The sequence below is a fragment of the Aptenodytes forsteri genome, unplaced genomic scaffold, assembly GCF_000699145.1.
Source record: "Aptenodytes forsteri isolate BGI_AS27 unplaced genomic scaffold, ASM69914v1 Scaffold190, whole genome shotgun sequence".
NCBI lineage: Eukaryota > Metazoa > Chordata > Aves > Sphenisciformes > Spheniscidae > Aptenodytes > Aptenodytes forsteri.
Window position 1 is genome coordinate 505421 of NW_008794597.1, and position 22565 is coordinate 527985.

The 22565-nt window shown below is 40.9% G+C and overlaps 1 protein-coding gene across 1 annotated transcript in view; it reads right to left on the reverse strand.

Annotated features, from left to right (window-relative positions):
- Nucleotides 1–22565, reverse strand: part of LOC103893542 (follicle-stimulating hormone receptor) — a 94709-nt gene that overhangs the window by 43718 nt on the left and 28426 nt on the right. Inside the window, exon 2 of the mRNA XM_009272697.1 lies at nt 17290–17361. Within this exon, the coding sequence (XP_009270972.1) occupies nt 17290–17361 (72 nt within the window). The remainder of the gene's footprint in view (nt 1–17289; nt 17362–22565) is intronic.

Below are 22565 nucleotides of genomic sequence, written 5' to 3' on the forward strand. Positions count from 1 at the left end.
CCAGAGAAAACACATGCACCAGCAAGAAGCTACTAAGTCAAAATTTTTACAAAACAAGTGTGCAACGATGGTTATTTATCTGACTGCGACACTGTGCTATCATAAGCAGAAAAAATTACCATTAAGCCCAAATCTGTAGGTTGTAGGTTCTAGGATGCAGACATGACATACTATACAAACATGGGAATTACATACAATCCCTAACTATTTCGCCAAGTGGCTGATGGCAGCAAAAAGGAGCCCAATTCAATACATTAGAGTCTTATTTGACAAACAACTGAACAGCTCTCCACTATGAAACCTTGGAAAATCACATGCTTCCACCTGAGTTTCCCTGACACAAATAACCCTCTTCATCAGCAAACACTGCAAGACTGCATGCAGATAAGAAAGTCTTAATAGGGGGAAGGGAACATGTCATAAAACTTGGGCCAAAATTCAATACAGTAATATGTTTCTACGTTTGTGTGTGTATACACACAAAATTCCAATAAAAGCAATAAAAATAGTAGACCCATGGCCACACGATGGTGCTTACTCACTAAAATCAGCCAGCAGCAGCCTTTCTGCAGAACCCCACTTACAAGGAGGTTGCTCATGTACGCCATGAAGGGTCTCTGCTGCAATTATGCTGTGTAACTCAGGCTTAGAATCATAGAATCATAGAATCATTAAGGTTGGAAAAGACCTCTAAGATCATCGAGTCCAACCGTTAACCCAACACCACCATGCCCACTAAACCATGTCCCTAAGCACCACATCTACATGTCTTTTAAATACCTCCAGGGATGGTGACTCAACCACTTCCCTGGGCAGCCTGTTCCAATGTTTAACCACTCTTTCAGTAAAGACATTTTTCCTCATGTCCAATCTAAACCTCCCCTGTTGCAACTTGAGGCCATTTCCTCTCGTCCTATCGCTTGTTACTTGGGAGAAGAGACCGACACCCACCTCGCTACAACCTCCTTTCAGGTAGTTGTAGAGAGCGATGAGGTCTCCCCTCAGCCTCCTTTTCTCCAGGCTAAACAGTCCCAGTTCCCTCAGCCGCTCCTCATAAGACTTGTTCTCCAGACCCCTCACCAGCCTCGTTGCCCTTCTCTGGACACGCTCCAGCACCTCGACATCCTTCTTGTAGTGAGGGGCCCAAAACTGAACACAGTATTCGAGGTGCGGCCTCACCAGGGCCGAGTACAGGGGCACGATCACTTCCCTACTCCTGCTGGCCACACTATTTCTGATACAGGCCAGGATGCCATTGGCCTTCTTGGCCACCTGGGCACACTGCCGGCTCATGTTCAGCCGGCTGTCAACCAGCACCCCCAGGTCCTTTTCCTCCGGGCAGCTTTCCAGCCCCTCTTCCCCAAGGCTGTAGCGCTGCATGGGGTTGTTGTGGCCGAAGTGCAGGACCCGGCACTTGTCCTTGTTGAACCTCATACAATTGGTCTGGGCCCATTGATCCAGCCTGTCCAGGTCCCTCTGCAGAGCCTTCCTACCCTTGAGCAGATCAACACTCCCGCCCAACTTGGTGTCGTCTGCAAACTTACTGAGGGTGCACTCGATCCCCTCATCCAGATCATTGATAAAGATATTGAACAAGACCGGCCCCAAAACTGAGCCCTGGGGAACACCGCTCGTGACCGGCCGCCAACTGGATTGAACTCCATTCACCACAACTCTCTGGGCCCGGCCGTCCAGCCAGTTTTTGACCCAGCGCAGAGTACACCTGTCTAAGCCGTGAGCCGCCAGCTTCTCTAGGAGAATGCTGTGGGAGACGGTGTCAAAGGCCTTACTGAAGTCCAGGTAGACCACATCCACAGCCTTTCCCTCATCCACTAAGCGGGTCACTTGGTCATAGAAAGAGATCAGGTTGGTCAAGCGGGACCTGCCTTTCATGAAACTTTCATGCTTGTAGAAATGCCAGACAAACAAAGGCTTTCTGCTATTGTCTGCTGTTGTAGTGCTTTAACAAGAAAGTCCTCAGACTGGACTCAGCCCTTTGATGTGGAGCCCTCAGTTCCAATTCCCCCAGAGAAGCCTCCGTAGGAATGAGGCAAAACCCTTGAGATCCCAAAGACAATTCCTGGTCACTTGGGAACAACCTGTTTCTCCTGTATAAGAGCACCTTGATCTCCCTGGGAGCCCTTTTCCTCTACACTATCCTGGGTCATATCTAACTGGGGACATAGGAAGCAGTTGGAGCTAGAAATGATGCAAAAAACCTTATCAGAAGTAGTTCTTCCTTCTTCATCAAGGGAAAAGTAAGAGGAGTCTTCCTCCCCAGCCACAGTGCTTAAAGGAGGCTGAACAAGAAATGTGGTTTGAACAAAAAAATGATGTTTTCCTTAGAAGTTGCTGTGTCTATTCCTTTGTTGTACTGTATTGCATACACTTATGATATTTTTCTGTCTGACTTCCTGTACTGATGTAAACAAACTGGAACTTACAGTGTTTTCACAGCACACAAGCCTGGCAAAACCTTTTTTGTTTCCAGTAAAACATTTTGAAAAAAATACTACTGATGGGGGAGGGGGAGGGAAATCCTGCAAGATCCCAAACCACAAAAATTACCATTTAGAAAAGTCATGTTGATGAAATACACTTAAAAAATAAAAAAAGAAAATGAAATCCATAATTTCTGATTACTATCATTGGTTTAGTTGAGACTGAAGGAGATTTCAGACTCTGTCTGCAGCAGAAGGCATGGAAATCCATTGGTTTTAATATGTTGGATCTGTATTTACATTAACATTCTACATTTTAGAGGAGTGCATATTTTCCTGTAATTTTAAATAAGTATTGTCTCTAGAAAGCACACAGCTCAATACACAAAAGGACACAGAAGTACACACACTTGAAGGCAATTCTGTGAGAGCAATTTAGTTTTCAGATTTAAAGGAATGTTTTGTGTATGTTAAATACCGAATTAAAAACTAAAAGGCAACTGCTATATTGTTTCTTCCATCAGACTGAAAACAAAACATGTATTTTTGGATTATTTTAACAGGAAAATGAAGAAACAAATAAAACATGTATTACGGATCATTATCAGAGCTCCCTCTGAAAGATGTTCTATCCTGAAGTTACCCAAATCCCCAAGGATTTGGGCTGGGTCCCTGGACAGGAATGCATTTCTCTTACATGCAGAAAGGTACAGCAAAGAGAAAGTAACCAGCAGTACCAGCACACACCTCATTCTTCTACCAAAGGTAATCAGGTGTCTTTATATTCTTTCTATTAGTTAGAAGATGGCTTTGCAGGATGGCTCTGGTTAAGAGACACACAGGGGAAGAGATTCCCCAGGTGAATCCCTTGTGCCCCACGTCCAGGTGGGAGCCTCCGGTGAGGACAGATTAGGCAGCAGCTATGTACAAGGACTTTTAGTTTGTGTTTACCGTGGGGGCTAAATTACTGATAACATGAAGTGGGTACTTCAAAATGATAGGCTCAGGACTTGTCTCTACAGTGGCACCTGTTTAACTCGAGGACTGTGCAAAGCCCCAAACCAGATGTGTGTCTTTCATTGTTACAGTAATTTTATTCTCATTTAGTTCATCCTAACTTCTTTTTTTTTCTTTTAAGTCACACACATTTCTTAGTAATCAATTTCACATCTTATTTTCAATTAAATGAATGCAACTCTGCGAGCATACAAGTCCCAAGAAGCCATAGAGAGAATACTCCATTTATTTATGAGACCTGTTAAAAGAGATTCATGCTCCACGGTGGCTGCATTTCTGCTCACTTTTTTCCTTTATGTGCTGCTAAAGTCAATTTAAGGACATTCATCCAGTGAAGACTAGGAGGGGCAGAGAAACTCATGTTCACTTGGATATGACCTGAACTCAGTACATTCCTATCTCCCATCCAGTCCTGTGACTCTCCTAGATACATTTTGCCTCATCATTCAAACTGTGCAGAAGGGTAGCAACTGGATGCATGCTTTTATGTCCTCCTCCTCCTTAAAGACGTGTAGATGGAGACTCGTTAGGAGAGCTAAGATTTGTGCGTGACATGACTGGTTAGTAAGGTGCCAAAGAAGGAGAAGGAAGACCCCCGTTAGACAGGGAAGAATGCCCTTGATTTTCCTTTGGGTCACATTTAGTTAAAAATAGGGTGAAAAGACTCTATTAGATGTGACTGGCAAAATCTTCCATTTATCCACAGATGAGGCACAGCACAGCCAAAGCAATCCAACCTTCCCACAGTGCCCCACAAAGGAGCATAGTCACCCACTGAGACACCAGCTCTGCTGCAGAGCCGTTTCAAAGTCTGGCCAAAAGAGGCTGCTGCTGAAAGCCAGCTGCAGCAGCCCCAGCTTGCAATGAATCACCATCTCCTGAGGGCACAGGCTGAGATCACGGTCTCATGGTATGCAAGCCATCAACCTACCCATGTGAAAAAAAACCATTCATCACACACATGCAGACTGGATATGAACAAGTGACCTAGAAATCTGGGGGGTTCCAAGTCCTATTACCCTCCACCTCAGTCATTCTCCTGTCACATGAAGCTTGTTGTGACATATTTTGTGTGGGCTGCGGGGTGGGGGGGTGCAGAACAACCCAAAATCTACTTTGTCATTTAGTCCTAAAATTATGCATAACTCAACAGACAAATAAAAGAAAAAAATGACTACAAAAGAGGAAAACGTGGTAGCAAGGGAAAAACTTCCTTGTTGCATATTGTATCTTCATTTGAATTCCAGAATAAATCTGAATGAATTGTATTCTTTAACTTGTTTAACTATGTTAATAGTCACCATGCACTAGTGGTTTTAGCAGTATTTTCTCTTTATATGTATGACTCAAGAATTACCATTGCAACTTGCTTCCTAATTAGCTTTCAGTTACTAACAATCAATATGATTAGACAAGGTCAGTGCTGGAGTAAGCTCTATAGATTTTTTGAAAAGGCTACTAAGAGTCAATAACGGCAAGAAGAGGAGGAGCGGGCTCCTGGACGATCTTCCCCAAAGGATGGTCGCTGTTCTGCTATTACTCACTCTCCTATGAGCAAAAGGAGCTGTGGCAAATGAGAGCTTTGCCACTCATCCGGATTGCAGAAAGCTTTTAACCTGCCAACAAATTCACAAAATACGGAGAACAGAAGCATCCTTAGATCTGCAGATAAAAAGACGCCTTACTCTCACATTGCTGGGACTGATGTTGACTGCACACCATCAAAATAAAGAATAAATATGTCATAGATTTTTATCAATGTAGCTGCATCTGAAATCAATCTCCCTGTGTGGAAAGGATGCCTGAAATCTGGAATAAGGTGGGACTGGCCAATTCACAGGAAGATGCTCCCTGGGATTTAAGCCTGTGCAGTGCTTAGCTGAGATTCCATTAGGAAGTCCTCCCTCTAGTGATCTGAGCGATTGCCCATCGGTGACACAATTTCCCCCTCATTTTTACAGCCTGTTTCAGTTGTTAACATGTTATCTCTTACCCTGAAAGCACAGTGCCTGGCAGCACAGTAGGATGAAAATATAATGTGCTATTCAGAGGTACTCTGGGTCCTGGGAATACAAAACAGGCTCCTTGGTACTGACAGATGAAGGCTCATGAAAAGCCACTTTACTTGTTAGCATGTTTAAGTCTGCTACCAAGATACACAGGCAAAAACAAGCTTATTTTTAAATAAACAGTGTGTGTTGTCAATTATGCCTAGGCACGTGGCTGTTGCAGATGAACTGTGATCTATTTACTTGCCTCTGTAAAAATGTGCTGCTGCTTGGCTCTCTCCTCTGTTCCCCGCCGGAGGTTACCTCTCTGCTGCAGCTGTGCCTTCAGCCTCAGCTCATCCTGGCTCGCAGCACCGGGTCCCCAAACAGAGGGTCAGGCTTGGGGAATGAAGGAGTCAAGACGCGGCACACAGTGAAAATGTAATGACAAGACAGATCTGGATAGTGCTGTACGATGGCACTTCAAGCCATGAGCTTTGAGGCAATATGTCTTGACCTTCCTCTGTACAGAATGCCCCAAAGAAGAATAAAATTATTTTAAGCTCAAAAAAGGCATTTTTTATTAGAATATAAACTAGGATAATTAACTTTAAAGCAGAAAAAATGCAAAGGAAATTGGCTAGATGGAAGAGAACGGAGAAGAGTTTATACCCCCTCTCCCCTGACATCCAGTGCCTTTGGACAAGGTTTGGAGTTCCTCAATGACTTATTCTGAGTGGCAGTAAGCTCTGCCCAGACTTCCTGCAGAACCCCATTCATCACCTCTGGGGCTGCACCCGGCTCCCCAACACAATCTCTGAGTGGCACATATCCATCTCTGGCCTGTAAACCTCCTGCCACTTGTAGTACCTCAAAGCTGCTCCCCTCAGAACATGCCCATTAGCCCGCAAAGGGAATACCCAATCCCCCTTCCTCCAGGGACCTCTACCACTACCAGTTTTCCTAAAGAGCATTATCTAATTGGGAACAGAAGTAATAAATATGCAAATCCTTTTCACCGTATCATGCTTGCCCTTTCTCACAGCACAGATGGGAAAAGCCAAAATCTTAAAAATCCAGCACAAGAAGTCTTAAAAGTATGGAAAATAAAGCTGAGAAGCATATCGCCGTAAAATCTCATTCAAAATAAAAGATAAGATTGACAAAAGGATTAGACATCTCTAATGAGCACCTTCACTTCATAATTACACTAAAAAGGATAAACATTTCCAGATAAAATGTAAATCTTTGTGCTCCTGAGCAGACAAGGAAGACAGAAGTAAATGATGCTTCCAAATAACAAAGACGTTTAATTCAGTCCACAGGTGAAATTCTGCATTATTCCTTGTTTCAGTGGAGAAACTTCACAGCACAAAGGCAACACGGAGAGACCATTCCAAGAGTTTGCGTTGAACAGCTCATTATTTATTAAGTGCATTTGTCCTCCTCAGAGGAGAGCACCCTATGAGATGGACAAAATAAATTCTCCATATGGATGAGCTATTCCATAATTGTTCCAGAAACGTTCTCTTGAAAGTCCTCCTTCAGCAATTGGCATCAGCAGCTCTCAGGGATGAGGTTCTGAACCAGGAAAGCCACCAGCCTGTCCCTGTTCCCAGCTCCTAATCCTCTGGTGACTGCATTGGAAAATGCACAAACACCAAGTGTTTTTCAGAGTCTGCATTTCTCTCACAATCATTTATAATTTCCATCTGTGGTGTTGGCTCCCCAAGCATTCAAACTATTTTATAGTTTAGTATCTGTCTACCATTCTAAATCCTAGCAATTTAAATCTTTTCCATATTACTCTATGTGTATATATACACATATGCTTGTATGCAAGTATATAGATACGTATCTATTCTACCATGCAGTAAGCAGTTTACTCACAAAAGGTACACCACTTTTACTTACTTTTAAAGAATCAAGTACATATCTGGAACTTTTCATCAAAAACATGTTCCTGCTTGAGAAATCAAAACAAATATTCACAGTATTTTGAAAGCAAATCGTTCTTGGCTTGGTCACAAAACAAACAATGGGCACAACGAATCTCTGGTTCTAGACCTGGGATGAATTGGGGCCAGCAGTGTCTTTGATAGAAAAATCAAAATGCAGCTCACTAATAATGAAAAAATGATCAGCTGCCTTTCCACTGAGCAAAGCAGCCATCAAACTAATGATTAAATCCACATCAATCATTTGGCATAATAGAAAGAAAGGCCGTGCAGTATAATGTCAGAGAATCAACATCTCTTGCTTAGAAAATAAATGTCTTGACTTCACCTCAACATTTGTTTTCCATAAACGCTGAGGTTTGTATCAGCATTTGTATAGCAATGGGAAACAATCCTTCATTGTAACAAGTCAATTCCACTAACATTATTTCTAAAATAAACAGAAAAGCTAGATAAAATTAATATGGGAAGGTGTTTCTGAAATCCTCTTGAAATTGAATTACCATTTCCGATCTGGTGCCAGCCTTCCTCTTTCTAACAGACAATATTTATTAGCGGCAACAATAAATATCAAAGAAAATCCCATTTAGAGCAAATCGGGCACAATTTCAAGTAGGTCACACCTTTTGCACTCACTCACTGGTACGGTTGGATACACATACAAGATTAATAGAAAAAATCCTATAAAAACATGTTTTCTCATGAAAAAAGAACTTTCCTTTCTAATTCATACTTTTTGTTTTTTTTAATAGTAGCACTTTTTAAAGCAAACCCAGAAGCTGGATATATCTGGAAGGAAATGGCACTACGATGCCTCTCGGGATATGCCGTCACCCGAATTCCCACAGACTCACACCAGCACAGCACCATGGTGCATCAGGAGCACCAGACCCCCGCCTGTCAGGCGGAGGAGGCGGAGGTGCTACATGTTTGAGCTGAACAACCAAGTGAGGTGCAACCGCTGTAATTCTGAATGCATGTGTTTCCTCTCAGAATTGCTTTGTTACTTGATTTCACACAAGAATGTAGATTTTGGGTTGGGTTTTTTGGTAGAAAGAAGCCCTTTTACAATAATCCTCTTACAACTCTTTAAAAAACCATTTGTTGACCTTAATGCTGCTTACTTGTATTAATTTTGTTTTAATCTTGTGCTTACAATTCTCTTCATTTTCAAGTCAATACATTTTATTCTGAATTCTTTCCAGAAATTTCAGAGCTAATATGTAATTCATATACAAAATACAATTATTATTATTTTTTACAATTTATTTAGGGATATTAAAACTGAATATATGTATTTTAACAAGAAAAAGGTAATTATTTAAATCAGAGCAATATTCTGAAACATCATATGAGAAGAACCACCTTTTGCCACGTATGAGCTATGAATTACATTTGAAAATGTAAAACATAATTAGAACCAGCAATTCTGAGTTCTCATTTCATTTTCTGATATACATACGTAAGTTTAATAAATGTATGGCTCAGCCAGCATAAGAATTATTTTATGTTTTTAGCAAATATGTATTTTTATATTTACAAAGTCACTTAGAAGGCCACTGATTCTACTCTGAAAGTACAAGAATCTCATAATAAACCACAACTTGAAACTTCCTTTACTTCAAATTAGAGTGAAGCTCTTGGAAGGAAGAGATGGAACCTGAAGAAGTGACACTTTTTTGGGAAAAAGTTTTGACTGTACTGGCAGCCATCTCACATTTTATACCAGGTGTTCTGCCCGCTTTTGAATCAAAAAACCCACCCAAAAGCCCTTGAGATGAATCTCAGAAAGTTGGCCAGTAAGCAAACATAACAGCCTCTTCAGTATGCATAAAGCATATCCCGCAGGAGAAAAGAAGAAAGACTGTAGTATTGGTTCTGCACCATGGGATGACTGTCAATTCTGAGGCTCCTTGCTATGTTTATCAGTCGCAATAATCAGCTTCATGCCTCTGATGCAAGGACCTAGAGTGAGGCTGCCTTCCAAAACTGAATGATTTGGAGAAAGCAAATATCTCCGCATGAACAACCACAGCATGCCAAACCTGAAGTCCATCCAGCTCAGTATCTTGCTCTAGCGGTGGTGGGGGAGGCCCGGAAAACAGTGCAAGAGCAGGGCAAGCCTATTGAGAAAGTCCCTTTGAATACTCAATCAACTTTTTTTGGTGATGTGCAGGTCAAGTCTTTGTGTTTGGTATGGAAGTAGCTGAGACACATTTTCTTCCCCAAATTTTACCAGGGATACTCTTCATATCAGCAAAGTCTCAAAGCAGATTTCCCCAGCTGAACCATGCGTTGGGTGAAGAAGTATCACCTTCATTTTTTTTTTTGATTTGTCACTTACTAGTTTTATTCGAAACCCTGTCCTCCAGTTAGAGTATTAGAAAGGGCAGGAACAATCATTCCTGTCCGCCTTCCCTGTACTAAACCTGACTGTACAGACCACTCCAATATCCCCTGTCAAAGGTCCTCCTTCCAGACAGAGGAGTCTTGTCCTGCTCCATTATTCCTCAGGTGGAAAGCATCCATGAATGTGTTCATCTCGGTGAGTATTTCCTGGTTTGTTCCCTATCCTTTTCTTAATAATTCCTAACATTTCCATTTGGAGACTTTTTTTGACCACGGGGCTGAGACCTTTTTTTTAGAAATGTTCATTTGACTCTCAAATCTCATTTTGAATGAATGAGGCTAATTCAGATCCCACATTTAGATATGCAAAAGAGTGATCTTCATTTAGCCTGCACTTAATTTTATCTGATTTGTTTCTGTAGAGGAAGGCAGAAGAGCATTGGATTGAAGTTTCCTCCTAAAGAAGAGTGGGAACTCACACGAGCATTTTCCCACGTTTCATCTTTTATGAATTCAGGTAATCTGAACAGCATGTCACTGGGGAGAGGCATTAAAGCATTTAGCGTACATTCAGGCAAGTGGATTTCCACTTTTTCGCTTTACCTGTCTCTGTGTCTAGACAGCTGTAAAGCAGGGACCAGAAATGATGACCAAGATGATTCTTCCATTAAATACTTCAGTCTCCAATGCTGGCTTCATACCAATGCAGTTAACAAATAAAGATTCTGCTAACAGTTCATTACCACAAAACTCATTCTTGCTCAACAAAAGGAAGTAATGACAAAATGTGTTTTCTTTTTTCCCTTTCTAAATCTATTTTATCAAAGAAAGCAAGCATCAAGATACTAAACCACACAGAAAGAATTATGGAATACTTCCTTTTTTGTACTCTAACATGTTTCAATTAAAATATGCAAATATTAGCATGATTTTCTGGGACTTTTGAATAGAAAAGTTAGCAAATGTTGATATGGACACTATGAACTGATTTTACATTTCCTAGCTTCTTCTTTTAAGGATTTTTACTTTATTTGTGATTTTGTTCCATCCAAGCATTAGCAAAAGATTGAGATCAGGTTATGCATTTACTGAAATATCACAAAGCTGTAATTAAAATCTCTGCTCTTTGACATCAGCAGTGAGTTGCTGACATGGATAATAAATGTCTACTTCACATTTTTGTGATTGTGCAAGGGATGACGACAATAACTGCAAGTGTAAGATCTATTCCACAGATAAGCCTCGGCAGGGAAAAGCAGAATGTCAGGTGACAATGCAGCAAAACATTTATAGATAACAATAAAACCACCTAGTCTTCGTTCGTTACTTATTATGTTTAGAACACAAGGCATAGCTTCTACTTTCAGGAAATAAATTGAATTAAGAACACACCAGGCTTCCTATGTATTCATACCAAACACTTAAGTTAGCTATCCAAGGCATGATATTTGCAAAGGCTGCAGAAGGGTTGTCTGAAGTAATGGCACTCCTTCGAGAAGAAAATGTACCTAAGCCGCTCGTGGCCATACTGAGAGACAGCGGCACAAGGCACTGCTTTGCCCAGCTCCTCCACTGAGGACGTGTTACAGGACCCCTGGGAGAAGCTCGCGTAGCTGTTCGCCTTTCAAATCCCATTTATGGGAACCCATTTCAAAGGGCAGAGCGTAGCGATGGGCAAATGAAGACCGACACCCTGGATGCTGTTGGGCTAAGGAATGCGTACGGCATGTATAGCAGGGGTTAAGCTTCCTTACATGATTTTGCTGCTGAACCAGAGGCCTGAAGCGCAAGAAACCCCTCCAGTGTAGAAAAGAGACAGTTCAAAACCACTGATCACTGTCAAACATGGACAGTCAGCTGGGATGGGGGACATCTGGGACTTGAGAATCCACCCGCAGGAACCACAATCCTGTGATTGCTCATTGCCCGACCACCAGCCTGCGGTGGCTGGGCAGCCTTTAGTGCCCGCTGACTCGTGCAGGATTAGACCGGGCAGACAGAGGTGAAAGCCCCGTATCATAACAGTGGCCCCATTAAAACATTTATTCTTTGGGACGTCAGCCCCAACTTTGAATTTCTTTGCTTACGCTGGTTACTTGCCTTAACGTTTTTGAACTGTAGTCCTCTGTTCCCTGAGAGAAAATGCATATTTAGACTAATTTAAATGCATTAAGTAGTCTACTTATTTTCATGCCCTGCCCTTAAGATGCAGAATGTTACACATAACTTCCTATAATGTAAATTAGAATTTAATATCCATGGAGGTGCACCTTGAAAATATACCCTGGAGTATTTATTACCAAAGTATGATTGTTACCTGATTCAGTACGTATTTTGGTACACAGAATGCACCGTGTCCCCCTTTCACCGTAGGGATGTAAAAAAATAATTCTGTAAACATGCACTACTTAACTTATATATCACAGCAGATCCTGCAAATCCATATTTTGCTTCTTGCAGAAAAATAAATAGCAGATTTATCCAAATGATGCAACAAAAGATAGAAAGGAACTCCTGCCTAGAACCAACTTCCAAATGTCTTGGTTACACTGAATCCTAACCATTTTCTCAAAATAGCTCTAATGATCTTATTTAATCACAGCCTTTTGCATACCAAATGAGGCAGCACATGATACACTGTGCAAGAAAAAATGGAGAAGCTGCAAAATACTGACCAGCTTTCTTAGTAACAGAAGACACAGACAGCTCATCCTTAGGTGATCGTGTGATTTCTGCCTCCCCCCCCTTCCTTCCCATCTTTTTGGGCTGTATGCTGCCAAGTGTTACAGAATCACATGCCGGGGCTGAATGAAACTGATTTCAGGAGCACGTGGGGTGACGGACATCCCTTAGCCATTTGCTAGCCCAGGCAGCTTTGATGGTTACTGCTGAAGAAGGTCTGGATGGTGAATCCACCAATTTGCCAGGTGGTTAAAACTTGCTAAATAAAGTGAAGACTTACCACTATGCCAAATTCTCCTGATGAGACTTTTACAATCAAGCCAAGAACTTTGCTCCTTCCCCACTCACAGGAAGAGAGATATGCCTTGGTTCAGCAATGTACTTCAGCATGTGCCTCAAAATACTCTATTGAGTGGTCTCCACTGCCCTCAAGTACTTCACCTCAGTTTAGATAAAACATAAAAGGTAACTCAGTCTGATCTAATTAAGTCAAAGGAAAGTGTGACCTGCCTTTTAGCCTACAGGGGCAAAGAGGAGAGCTTTTAGCATCATACATCAGGTTGGTTGTTGTACATGAAATAAGCTGGTGCTCATGTATCTAGGTCACAGGCCAGCAGTATTTCTTCATATGAACCATCACTGGATCAACAGTCTCAGCAAAGAACCATAAAAGCTTGAATGCACTGAGTGATTAAGTAAATACATGATTCAGAGCTATTTTCTCTAGAAATTCATGAGGAAGCTGTAGATAGCTGGTGCATATATTCCTGCTGTCTTCCATAGACAGAAGACTTCAATTGCCAGGAGTGTCAACTCTGGCAGATTCCCTCAACCCTAAAAGTTTTAGCTTTCCAGGATTTTCAGAGCTCATCAAGGATTTAGCTCATCAAGCTCTGTTAACCATAGCATGGTTCATGTTCTTAAAATGTGTCTTTGCTAAAATCTGTTAAAGAAATGCCCTTCTCCTATTACTCCAAAATACAAAACAGGGCAAATAATGGTGTTTTTTTTGTCTGTGACATCTTCTAGTTCGAGAAATACTTCATCCATATGGCTGAATTTCCTTGGGCCACACACAGGTTGGATTTGAGAGTGAATGATGAAACAATGCACTATGTTTTAGCTTAAACCCTTCGAAAGAATAAATAACTGATGATGAATTTTCAAGGGGATTGTGCCTCAGGATACAAATGTGAAGCCTCTTTGGCTTGCACAGGGTAAGGCAATCAGACCAAACTTCCTATAAATATGATGCCCGAACCAGGCCTTGTTAGACCAACATTCACAAATCTACTTTGCTACCTTGTAGTAACAGGAGGAAACTTAGCAAGAGAAAAAGGGAGACTTAATATTGCTTCAGAGTGTGTCTCCTCCAAATTAAGCACTTTCAGTGCAGGTTGAAGATGACATAGCAGCTGCAGAGCATGTTGAATTGATTTTGCCAGGTACGTGCCTGCATGGGGCTGCTTTTTACTTTAGTAACTGGAGGGTTAATTAGTTCTGGGAGTGTAAACAGGTTGGTTAAGCAGGAGTCCAGACGAGCTGCCACGTTCCAGTTGGCTAAGACTTAGGAGCAGACTAAACATGTTTTGAGAATAACTAATCTGCTTCCCTGAACACCTATTTGCTAAATTATCATGAAGCCAGAGCTGTGCAGAAGTTGGAGAGCTGCTAGCAATAAGCTGGTTAGGTTGTTCCTCAGATCTGTGGGTTTCTGAAGTAGTTTTCTACAAGAAAATTCAATTTGCACCTTTAGTAAGAGAAATCTCAGATAATTAGAGCCTGTCAGTATATTTCATAACCTTAAACATTTTATCTAAGAAGAAAACAAGATCTTTCTCCTACAGCATACTTGGGGAAAGTTGTTTCTCTATATGACAGTCTGCAGAATGGACATTTCATGGTTTTTCAGTAACTGAAGGAATGCATTTAGATGGCTGAGAAGAAAATGACAAGCTAGAGGTGGTTCAAATAGGCTCTCATTCTTTCAAAAAACTTCAAAATGACTAAAGTATTCCGATGACAATTTTATTCTTCTTCCAATATTTGTATTTTGCCAAAATCAATGAAAACCAAAAGATTTTGACTTGGTAACTAAAACTGGAGCTTCACAAGGGAGGGCAGATCAGGTGCTCCATGATGACATTTCCAGGTCACACTACTTTCTTCCATTATGAGTCACGGTCACTAGTGCCCATTCTGGAAAATCCCTGGACAGTCCAAATGGAAAACAAACAAGATCTTTCCTGGGTACCATGACTGGAGTCTGACTGGAAGTATCAGATTGGAAGTATTTGACATTTTGTGGCAAAGTACATTTGTCCAAAGCTCTCAGCTGTTCGGATGTTCAGGAAGAAACTAAAATGCATATAGAAAGCAGGAACACTGAAAAATGTTATTGAATTATTTTTCTTTGAAAACCACTTTGTTTGGTTTTCTGTATTCTTTGGTCACTGTATTCAAATGCCTTCATTCACTTTGAATGTAAATACAATAGAGTTAAGATTTTCATGGAGGACTCAGCTCTGATTTAACTTGTATTCAACCAGCTCATCCCAAATGGATGATGCCGAAGACCACCATTCCCTGCAACTTTTGGGCTTTAAAACCTACCCCATTCTCAGAAACACAGTTAGAAATGATCTAGTAATGATAAAAATCATGGTATGTTGGACTGTAAAAGATACTGGTTTTCTTCAGTAATACACTCAGGAAATATTGTCACTCTCTTTTAGTCTATTTAGTTCTAGGTGAGCACATACATATACTACATTGAAGTATCTTGTTTGTATACATCAGGCTATCCACATTTTACCATATGGAGGTATCACACTATTAATAGCTGTTTTCCTTAAATAGACTACAGTTTGCTTTAATCTTCCTTTCTGTGCATGATCTTGCAAGAGTAAAAAGGCTTTCATACAAAGGCTGTGTTTTTATATGCAAATCTATCATTTGATTACACACTTTTTTGTCCCTACATTATCATGAATATTTCTGATGAATGTTTTATGGGTTAGGTTTAGGATTTGTGAGCTATTTCAAATTTTATCTGTTTGCCGTATCATCTGCAAATACCGCATCTTTGTTGACGTTGATTGGTCTCATTTACATATTTATCACACTTTTATTTTCAAGGATGTTTTGCTATAAACTGTCTGTCCCCATTTCTCCTCCATGTACTAATAGTACATAGATATATTTTCAAACCGAGTTCATTTCCATATATAATTTTTTTGGTTAACAATAAATCACCACTTACAGACATCCTATTCAATGTGGTCGCTACCTTCAAACATATCTGACGTACGGTTTCTGAGTAATTAAAGATAACGGGAGCAGTTTACAATGCACTTTGCAACCCACTTCATAGTCCAGAGAGCTCAATGATTTTCCACAAAGACTAGGCTAAAAGGAACCCTGCAGGACTGGGGAGAAACAAGTGCCATCAAAACTGGCGACGCGGAGTTGATCTTACTCCTAACTGGTAACTCTTGGCCAGAAAAAAAAAGACTTTCTTTTTGTTTTCTCAAGAAAAATGTCTGTTTACAGTGATGCTTGATAGGGTTATGAGGATCCGGATCCACGAGTGGGATGCAGCAACTAGAGGCTTTTTAGTGTGTACCACATGCCAACAGAAGACTCCTGAAGCTACGGTGATGCCCTGAAAAGGATCTCATGCTTCAGAAAAGGCCAGGTGCCATGTGAGCTTTACCACTTGCTGCTGACCAGCAGCTCTTCAATCCTTCTTGCATGTTCACTGCTTGTTTTTCATACATCCATACTTCTCTAGGTTCAAAATCCTTTCCCTTTCACCACCATACCTTCTGGTGTGTTCACCTTCTTGCTAAACCCCTTACTTATGCAAGAGTATGAGGGAAAAGGGTAGAAATGGTGCAGAGAAACGTCGGCAATCAATTCCTTTTTAGTTTTGCCGTTACACTCACAGCACTGAAAAAGGCACTGACGCTAAAGTACATTTCCCTACTCCCATTCAGAACCCGCTTGGGTGAATAGCCTGTTTGTGACCCTCTCCTGTCAGGGTGCAAGCGCTGGGTGTGCTTCTAAACAAAATGCTGTTATTTGCTCATGTATGAAATAATCCAGAAAAATCATACGGGCCCCTGAATAGTTCAGGTTGGACAGTGACAGTTATCATTTCTGGTGCTAGCACCAGTTAACCCATAGATTTTCTGTCGCTAAAGAACAGTAGGAAACACTTTACTAAGGATTTTTCCTTCTAGCGGTGGAGGGCTGCAATACATGCACAATAGTATACTAATGAAAGTATGATACATCTGTTCATCGAAGGTGCTCATAATTATATCTCCAGCCTTATCACTAAAATTCACACATGTTAGATGCTTACACCCTTTATATGCTAAGATTTTCAGATGTATTGCCCATAAGAAATTTCTGTCATGCATCCTGCTAGCTGACTCCGAACATGCACAAAACAATCCTATTTATTCATTAGTGAAAAGAGAATCGGCTGCCCTGCGCTTTCCTTCCTAATCTTCCACTGGTTTATCACAATCTATTACAAAGTTCTCAAAATAATCAGTTTCCCATGATCTTCTGCTATGGCACTTTATTATTTGCAATGACACTCCATGCTGAACCAACCCTTTGACCGAGGACTGCCTGCTTGCTACTATAAAACTGTATTTATGACAACAATGTTTTGGAACATGGTCTTAAAAAAAAAGTTTCTAATTGTTTTAAACAGAAAGATGAAACTAGATGAAGCTCAGAGATAGGGACTTGCTCACAGGCAGTAAAAGGAGCTGCCACCAGAAACTGCTGTTTTGAGTAGAATAGTTTTTTCCTAGTAAATACTGACACAATACATACATTTTCTCTAGGTCACCAAGTCCTGCGAAAGCTCCTTTTGGAATGACTCTCATCTTGGTGAGGACAAATCTCCTGAAAATAGAGAAAATGGGGTGATTATTCACTATTCACAACATGGGGCTGTGTGGCAGCCTTGTCAGCACAGGAGAGGCCTTTATCACTGGTACAAGGATAGTCTCCAGCCTGAAGGCTTTGGCATCTAAATACAGCTGTAATATTCAAAAGCTTCGTGAGACTCCAACTGGCTGCCCAGACCAAAGCTACAGCACAGCGCTGAGCTGCTCAGCATCTGGAGCTGCTCAGGGGAAATAGCATCCATCAGTAGCTGCAATTTCCCTGTTTGCTTCAGTAAGAAATCCAGACCCGGTCACCGCAGCTTTGCTGTGCACTGGGAGGAGACAGCATCTTTCTCATCTCGACCTCTCTTTTGAGAGATGCTCAAGCACGGGATGAAGCAGCCACGTGGAGCCAGACTGGGGTGAGTTGTAAGGTGGTACATGCATGCTCATGCAAGATAAGCCTTAACCTGCTGCACAGATAATTTAAGGAGTTAGCTACTATCTCCCGTCAGTGCAACTTCATTGTTTCTTAGTCTCTCTTCAAATTAGTTCATAATGTGCCACAAAATTAGGACTTCGGAATACACAACTCAATCACATGTGCACGAAGACAACATTTTAATAATTTTTTAAAGGTCACAGAATATGCTTTATGAAGAAAAAACATTTGAAATATCATATAAATCTTTTTGTTAACCTGGACTCATCTCCTTTTATCACAATAAACAAAGAGAACGACAGAACTTCTGATGGCATTCAGCAAATGAAAGGTAGGTTATCTACTACTCCTTGGAGAAACAAGGTGTTATCTGGGTAATTGTTTTCTTTCATGCATTTAATCATTCATAGGCAGTGAGCACAAACAATTGCATATATTAACACAAGCTGCTCATCAAGATACACACTTATGACTCGATGCCAGGTCAAGAAAGTGTAGCTGAGACATGAGAAAGCCCACAGAGATTTTGTAGGGAGAAATATCGTAGTTTTGTATTTGCTGCTGAGAATAAAAGTCATATTCAAACTCCCAGGTATTAAACACAGAGCAGACAAAATAAGCAAGACATCAGATAATACTGGTTGTATAGAACGATAGCTGTTAAAAAAAATGGTATTTTCTTTTTTAAAAAAACATCACCTGTGTTACGTACATGAATATCACCCTGTGATTAATTTTCTTAGTCTGTTTTCCCATGGAAATGGATATGAATTGTTTTCTGAATTACTATGGAAGTCTTTTTTTCAGTGAGCATGCCTGCTAGAGTACCCCTCATTTTTATCATCTCAGAACCAGTTTGCATGGCTGCTTGGGATTGCCTTTCAGCTGATGTCTGTGCTGCCTTATTGTAAGGTCTGCAGGAGGACAGAAATGGGAAGTCAACCTGGTATTACCTGCTGTGTAGTTCTGCAAATTCTAACACAATGCCTCAAAACTAGAGACTTACTTTCTTATCATTTACATAAAGTATTCATACAACCCTCATTTTTTTATTACAGCTGATTAGTTTAGAATTTTCATGGGAGATTATCATGTCTTAATCAAAGTCATAGGAAAAAAGTATTCTTCTGATAGAAAACCACTGTGAAACGTTCCTATTTTTTAATTGTAGGTCTTTAGTAGAACCTACCCCTTCATTTAGATTCCCAAATATGAGTTAATATTTACTTAAGCAGGACAAAGTCAATGCATGCCTCACCTAGCTTTAGAGATGTCACTCTGATTACACCAGGAGTGAACTTGGCCCCATGCTTTTTTAAACATTGAAATTTATGGTATTCTCAGCCCTGAAAGATGATAAAGTCAATTTGGTATTCCATTATTCTTGTACTATCATTAATGTAAGTCAGGAGCTTCAACACACTGTCACACAAGAATTACAGCATTGAGATAATTATGCAAATGTTAGAAATATTAAAGAGCTTCCAGAAAAGGCCTAACCTGGATTAGGCAATTTGTAAAGCCCTACTGAAAACACGGCCAGTGTAATGCATGCAAAACTACGGCTGTGTTTTCAGAGTGCAGCTAGGTACAATGGATCTTTGCAGAACACCCAGCAGGCTTAGTGTTACAAAGCTGAACCATCAGGAAACTCTTTAACTTTGATCTGCTTTGAAACCTTTCCTAAACTCTCCTTTGTAGAAACGCACACCTAATACTGGAGCCCTAGAAAGCGGGCTCTGTCTGAAAAGCCACCGATAATTTTTTTTATGGCAATGTTCTAAAATGAATCCTCTCTCTGCAGGTGCAGATCATCAGGAGGTTTGCAATTTTTTAATTAAACACTGGCCTATGCCATGCTTCACCACAACAAGAATTTACAGCCTGATCCCGAAACTAATTAAAAGAAGGGAACCTCATTCATAGATGAAGTTACCTATATGAGGAAAGCCACAAGTGCACAGAAGTAAAAATCAAACCTTGAATTTCTTTGTTGTATACCCTGCTATCCTGCATTAATAAGGTGCCAGAATTCAGGAGCCATGTGTCTAATGCCCTGCAGCAGTTAAAGTAGAATTGAAGTTTAATAGCGGAAGTCTCACATTCCACTTTAAAAAATTGAGGTTAATTGTTTTTAAACATCCCTGAGTAGGCTAATAAAGTCACCCTTAATGGTATAAAGAACACTGAAAATTAGAATCAGCTACTTGTTGAATTATCAACTGTATAATGAATAGGAGTCTATTATAACTAGCCAAATGCTGTATTGTCAATAAATCTCACCAATTAGGCTCCAAGAATCAATCTGTACTTAGCTTGAGATACTGGCTGTTCCGTACCAATTCTTTCTGAGGTACATGGAGAAAATAACTGAAATGCATTTCCTTGGTTTTGTTGCTGGCATTATTTTAGAGTCAAAGAAATGAATACAGCCCACCTTTGTTCAAGCATGTTTCATGTCAAGACAAACAAGTAAACAAAAGCATCCTTTAAAAAACATGTGCTTAACGGACAGATGTAGTATTTGGTGCTAAAAAATTATGTTAGCACTTTAGGCTCCAGCAAGGAAAGCACTGAAAGGCCTAAACACTCAGTGCATGGTGTGGAATTGAAAACCCAGAACCAGGTGCCTGACATAAGGCGGAAGAAAGGTTAGACTGAAGGTTAGGTGATCCAAAAAATCTGTACGCAGAGCTAGTCCTCCAGAAACACTAAATCTCATCTCCCAGGTGTCAGAGCTGCAGGTGTAGCCCAGTCTCAACACACACAGGGAGCCCTCACTCGCAGCAGGCTTTGCCGGGAGGGAGGAAGGCATCATGGTCTCTCAACACAGCCCTGGCAGCCGAAGCACAGACACAGGGAACGGGAGTCCAGGCTTCAAGTCCCCCCTCACCCTGAGTGGTGCAAACTCCTGTATTTCATGTCCCAGAAGGATGCTTAGTGGTGGAGGGACCTCTCCCTGTCTAGGCTCAAGCATTGTGCAGCCAGGGCTAGACTCCTTGTGCCACCAAAGAGGACAAGGGGGAACTTAACACTACCATTCTCCCTAGAGCCTTACAGTTAGAGCTGATTTCCCTGGGACAGATTAAAAAAAAATTACACTTTTTTAAGTCCAAAGTTCAGTGATGCTAACGTTATTTGGGCTACAGTAGGTCCCAGGAGTCCTAGCAAGGACTCCAGCGTTGGAGCCACCAAAAACTTAACAACTGAGAGAACAGAAACAAGCACAGGAAAGGAAAAAAGCCCCAAATGGTGACATGATTATCCTGCATGATAAGAAGGGAATATACATGGCTGGAAATAGAAGAACGGCAATATTAACTATTGTTATTCCCTGCGTACAGAAGTGTAAGCTAGACTTAAGTCTGGCCCATTGCTCCTATACACGCCCTGATATCCAGGAGAGGTTTCTAAATCTTGATTTAAATATATCTGTTGAAAGTGATTCTTGGGCAGTTTATTGATAGGAACTGAAGCTGTCTGCTGCAGTTGTACAATCACACTTATACTTTATATATTTATATATTTTTTATGAATTATAATATAAATATTTACTTAAATATATAATATTGCTTAATATTTAACTGATTTTTACCTACTTCTGTTTTTCTGACCAGTGAGAGTAATTGTTTTCGTAAGATCCTTTTACATCTGGAAGGACAGGTAAGCTTACAATCAGGCTATATTTCTCTGGAGTGAACATGCACAATTCCCACAGGTTTTTCCATTTTTCAATTTTAAGTGTTTTATATGCCCCTTTATTATATCATTTTGGCTTGTCTCGTGAATGGGTGTGAGTAAATTCTTCTATTACAAAACTACTAAAAATCTGTTGCTAATTAAGGCTAGACCTGCCAGGACTAGGGCAGAACTATCTCCTACTGATTTAGAGAGACATCTCAACCAACAGTGGGGTCTCAGTTAATATGAAGCCACTGACACAGATGACTGACACCACTTAATATCACCATGAAGAACAAAAAACTCAAATATACATCTTGTTTCTGTATGGCTGTGTCTAGTATAAGAGAAATATCATAGTGCCAACTTAATCTCAAAGCCTATAGAAGACACAGTGCAAACAAGAGAAATTAGCAGCTACCGGTAAAATATTCCTGAATAACCCTCTAACATTTCCAGTTATGAAGAGATTTATTGAACTTTTTCTAAAATAGTCTTCTGCAGCTGAAGTAGTTCAGACAGACAGAACATAAGATATTATGGAAGGAAGACAAGGGAAAATGTGGGCCCTCTCTGGAATGAAACGGGAGACCTGGTTACCTGGGACACGGATAAGGCAGAGGTACTCAATGACTTTTTTGCCTTGGTCTTCACCAGCAAGTGCTTGAGCCTCGCTGCCCAAGCTGCAGAAGGCAAAGGCGGGGACTGGGAGAATGAAGAGCCGCCCACTGTGGGAGAACATCAGGTTCAAGACCATCTAAAGCACCTGAAGGTGCACAAGTCCATGGGACCCGATGAGGTCCATCCACGGGTCCTGAAGGAACTGGCGGGTGAAGTTGCTGAGCCACTATCCATCGTATTTGAGAAGTCGTGGCAATCCGGTGAAGTTCCTACTGACTAGAAAAAGGGAAACATAACGCCCATTTTTAAAAAGGGAAAAAAGGAAGACCCGGGGAACTACAGGCCAGCCACTCTCACCTCTGTGCCTGGCAAGATCATGGAACAGATCCTCTTGGAAACTCTGCTAAGGCACACGGAGGACAGGGAGGTGATTCAAGACAGCCAGCATGGCTTCACCAAGGGCAAGTCCTGCCTGA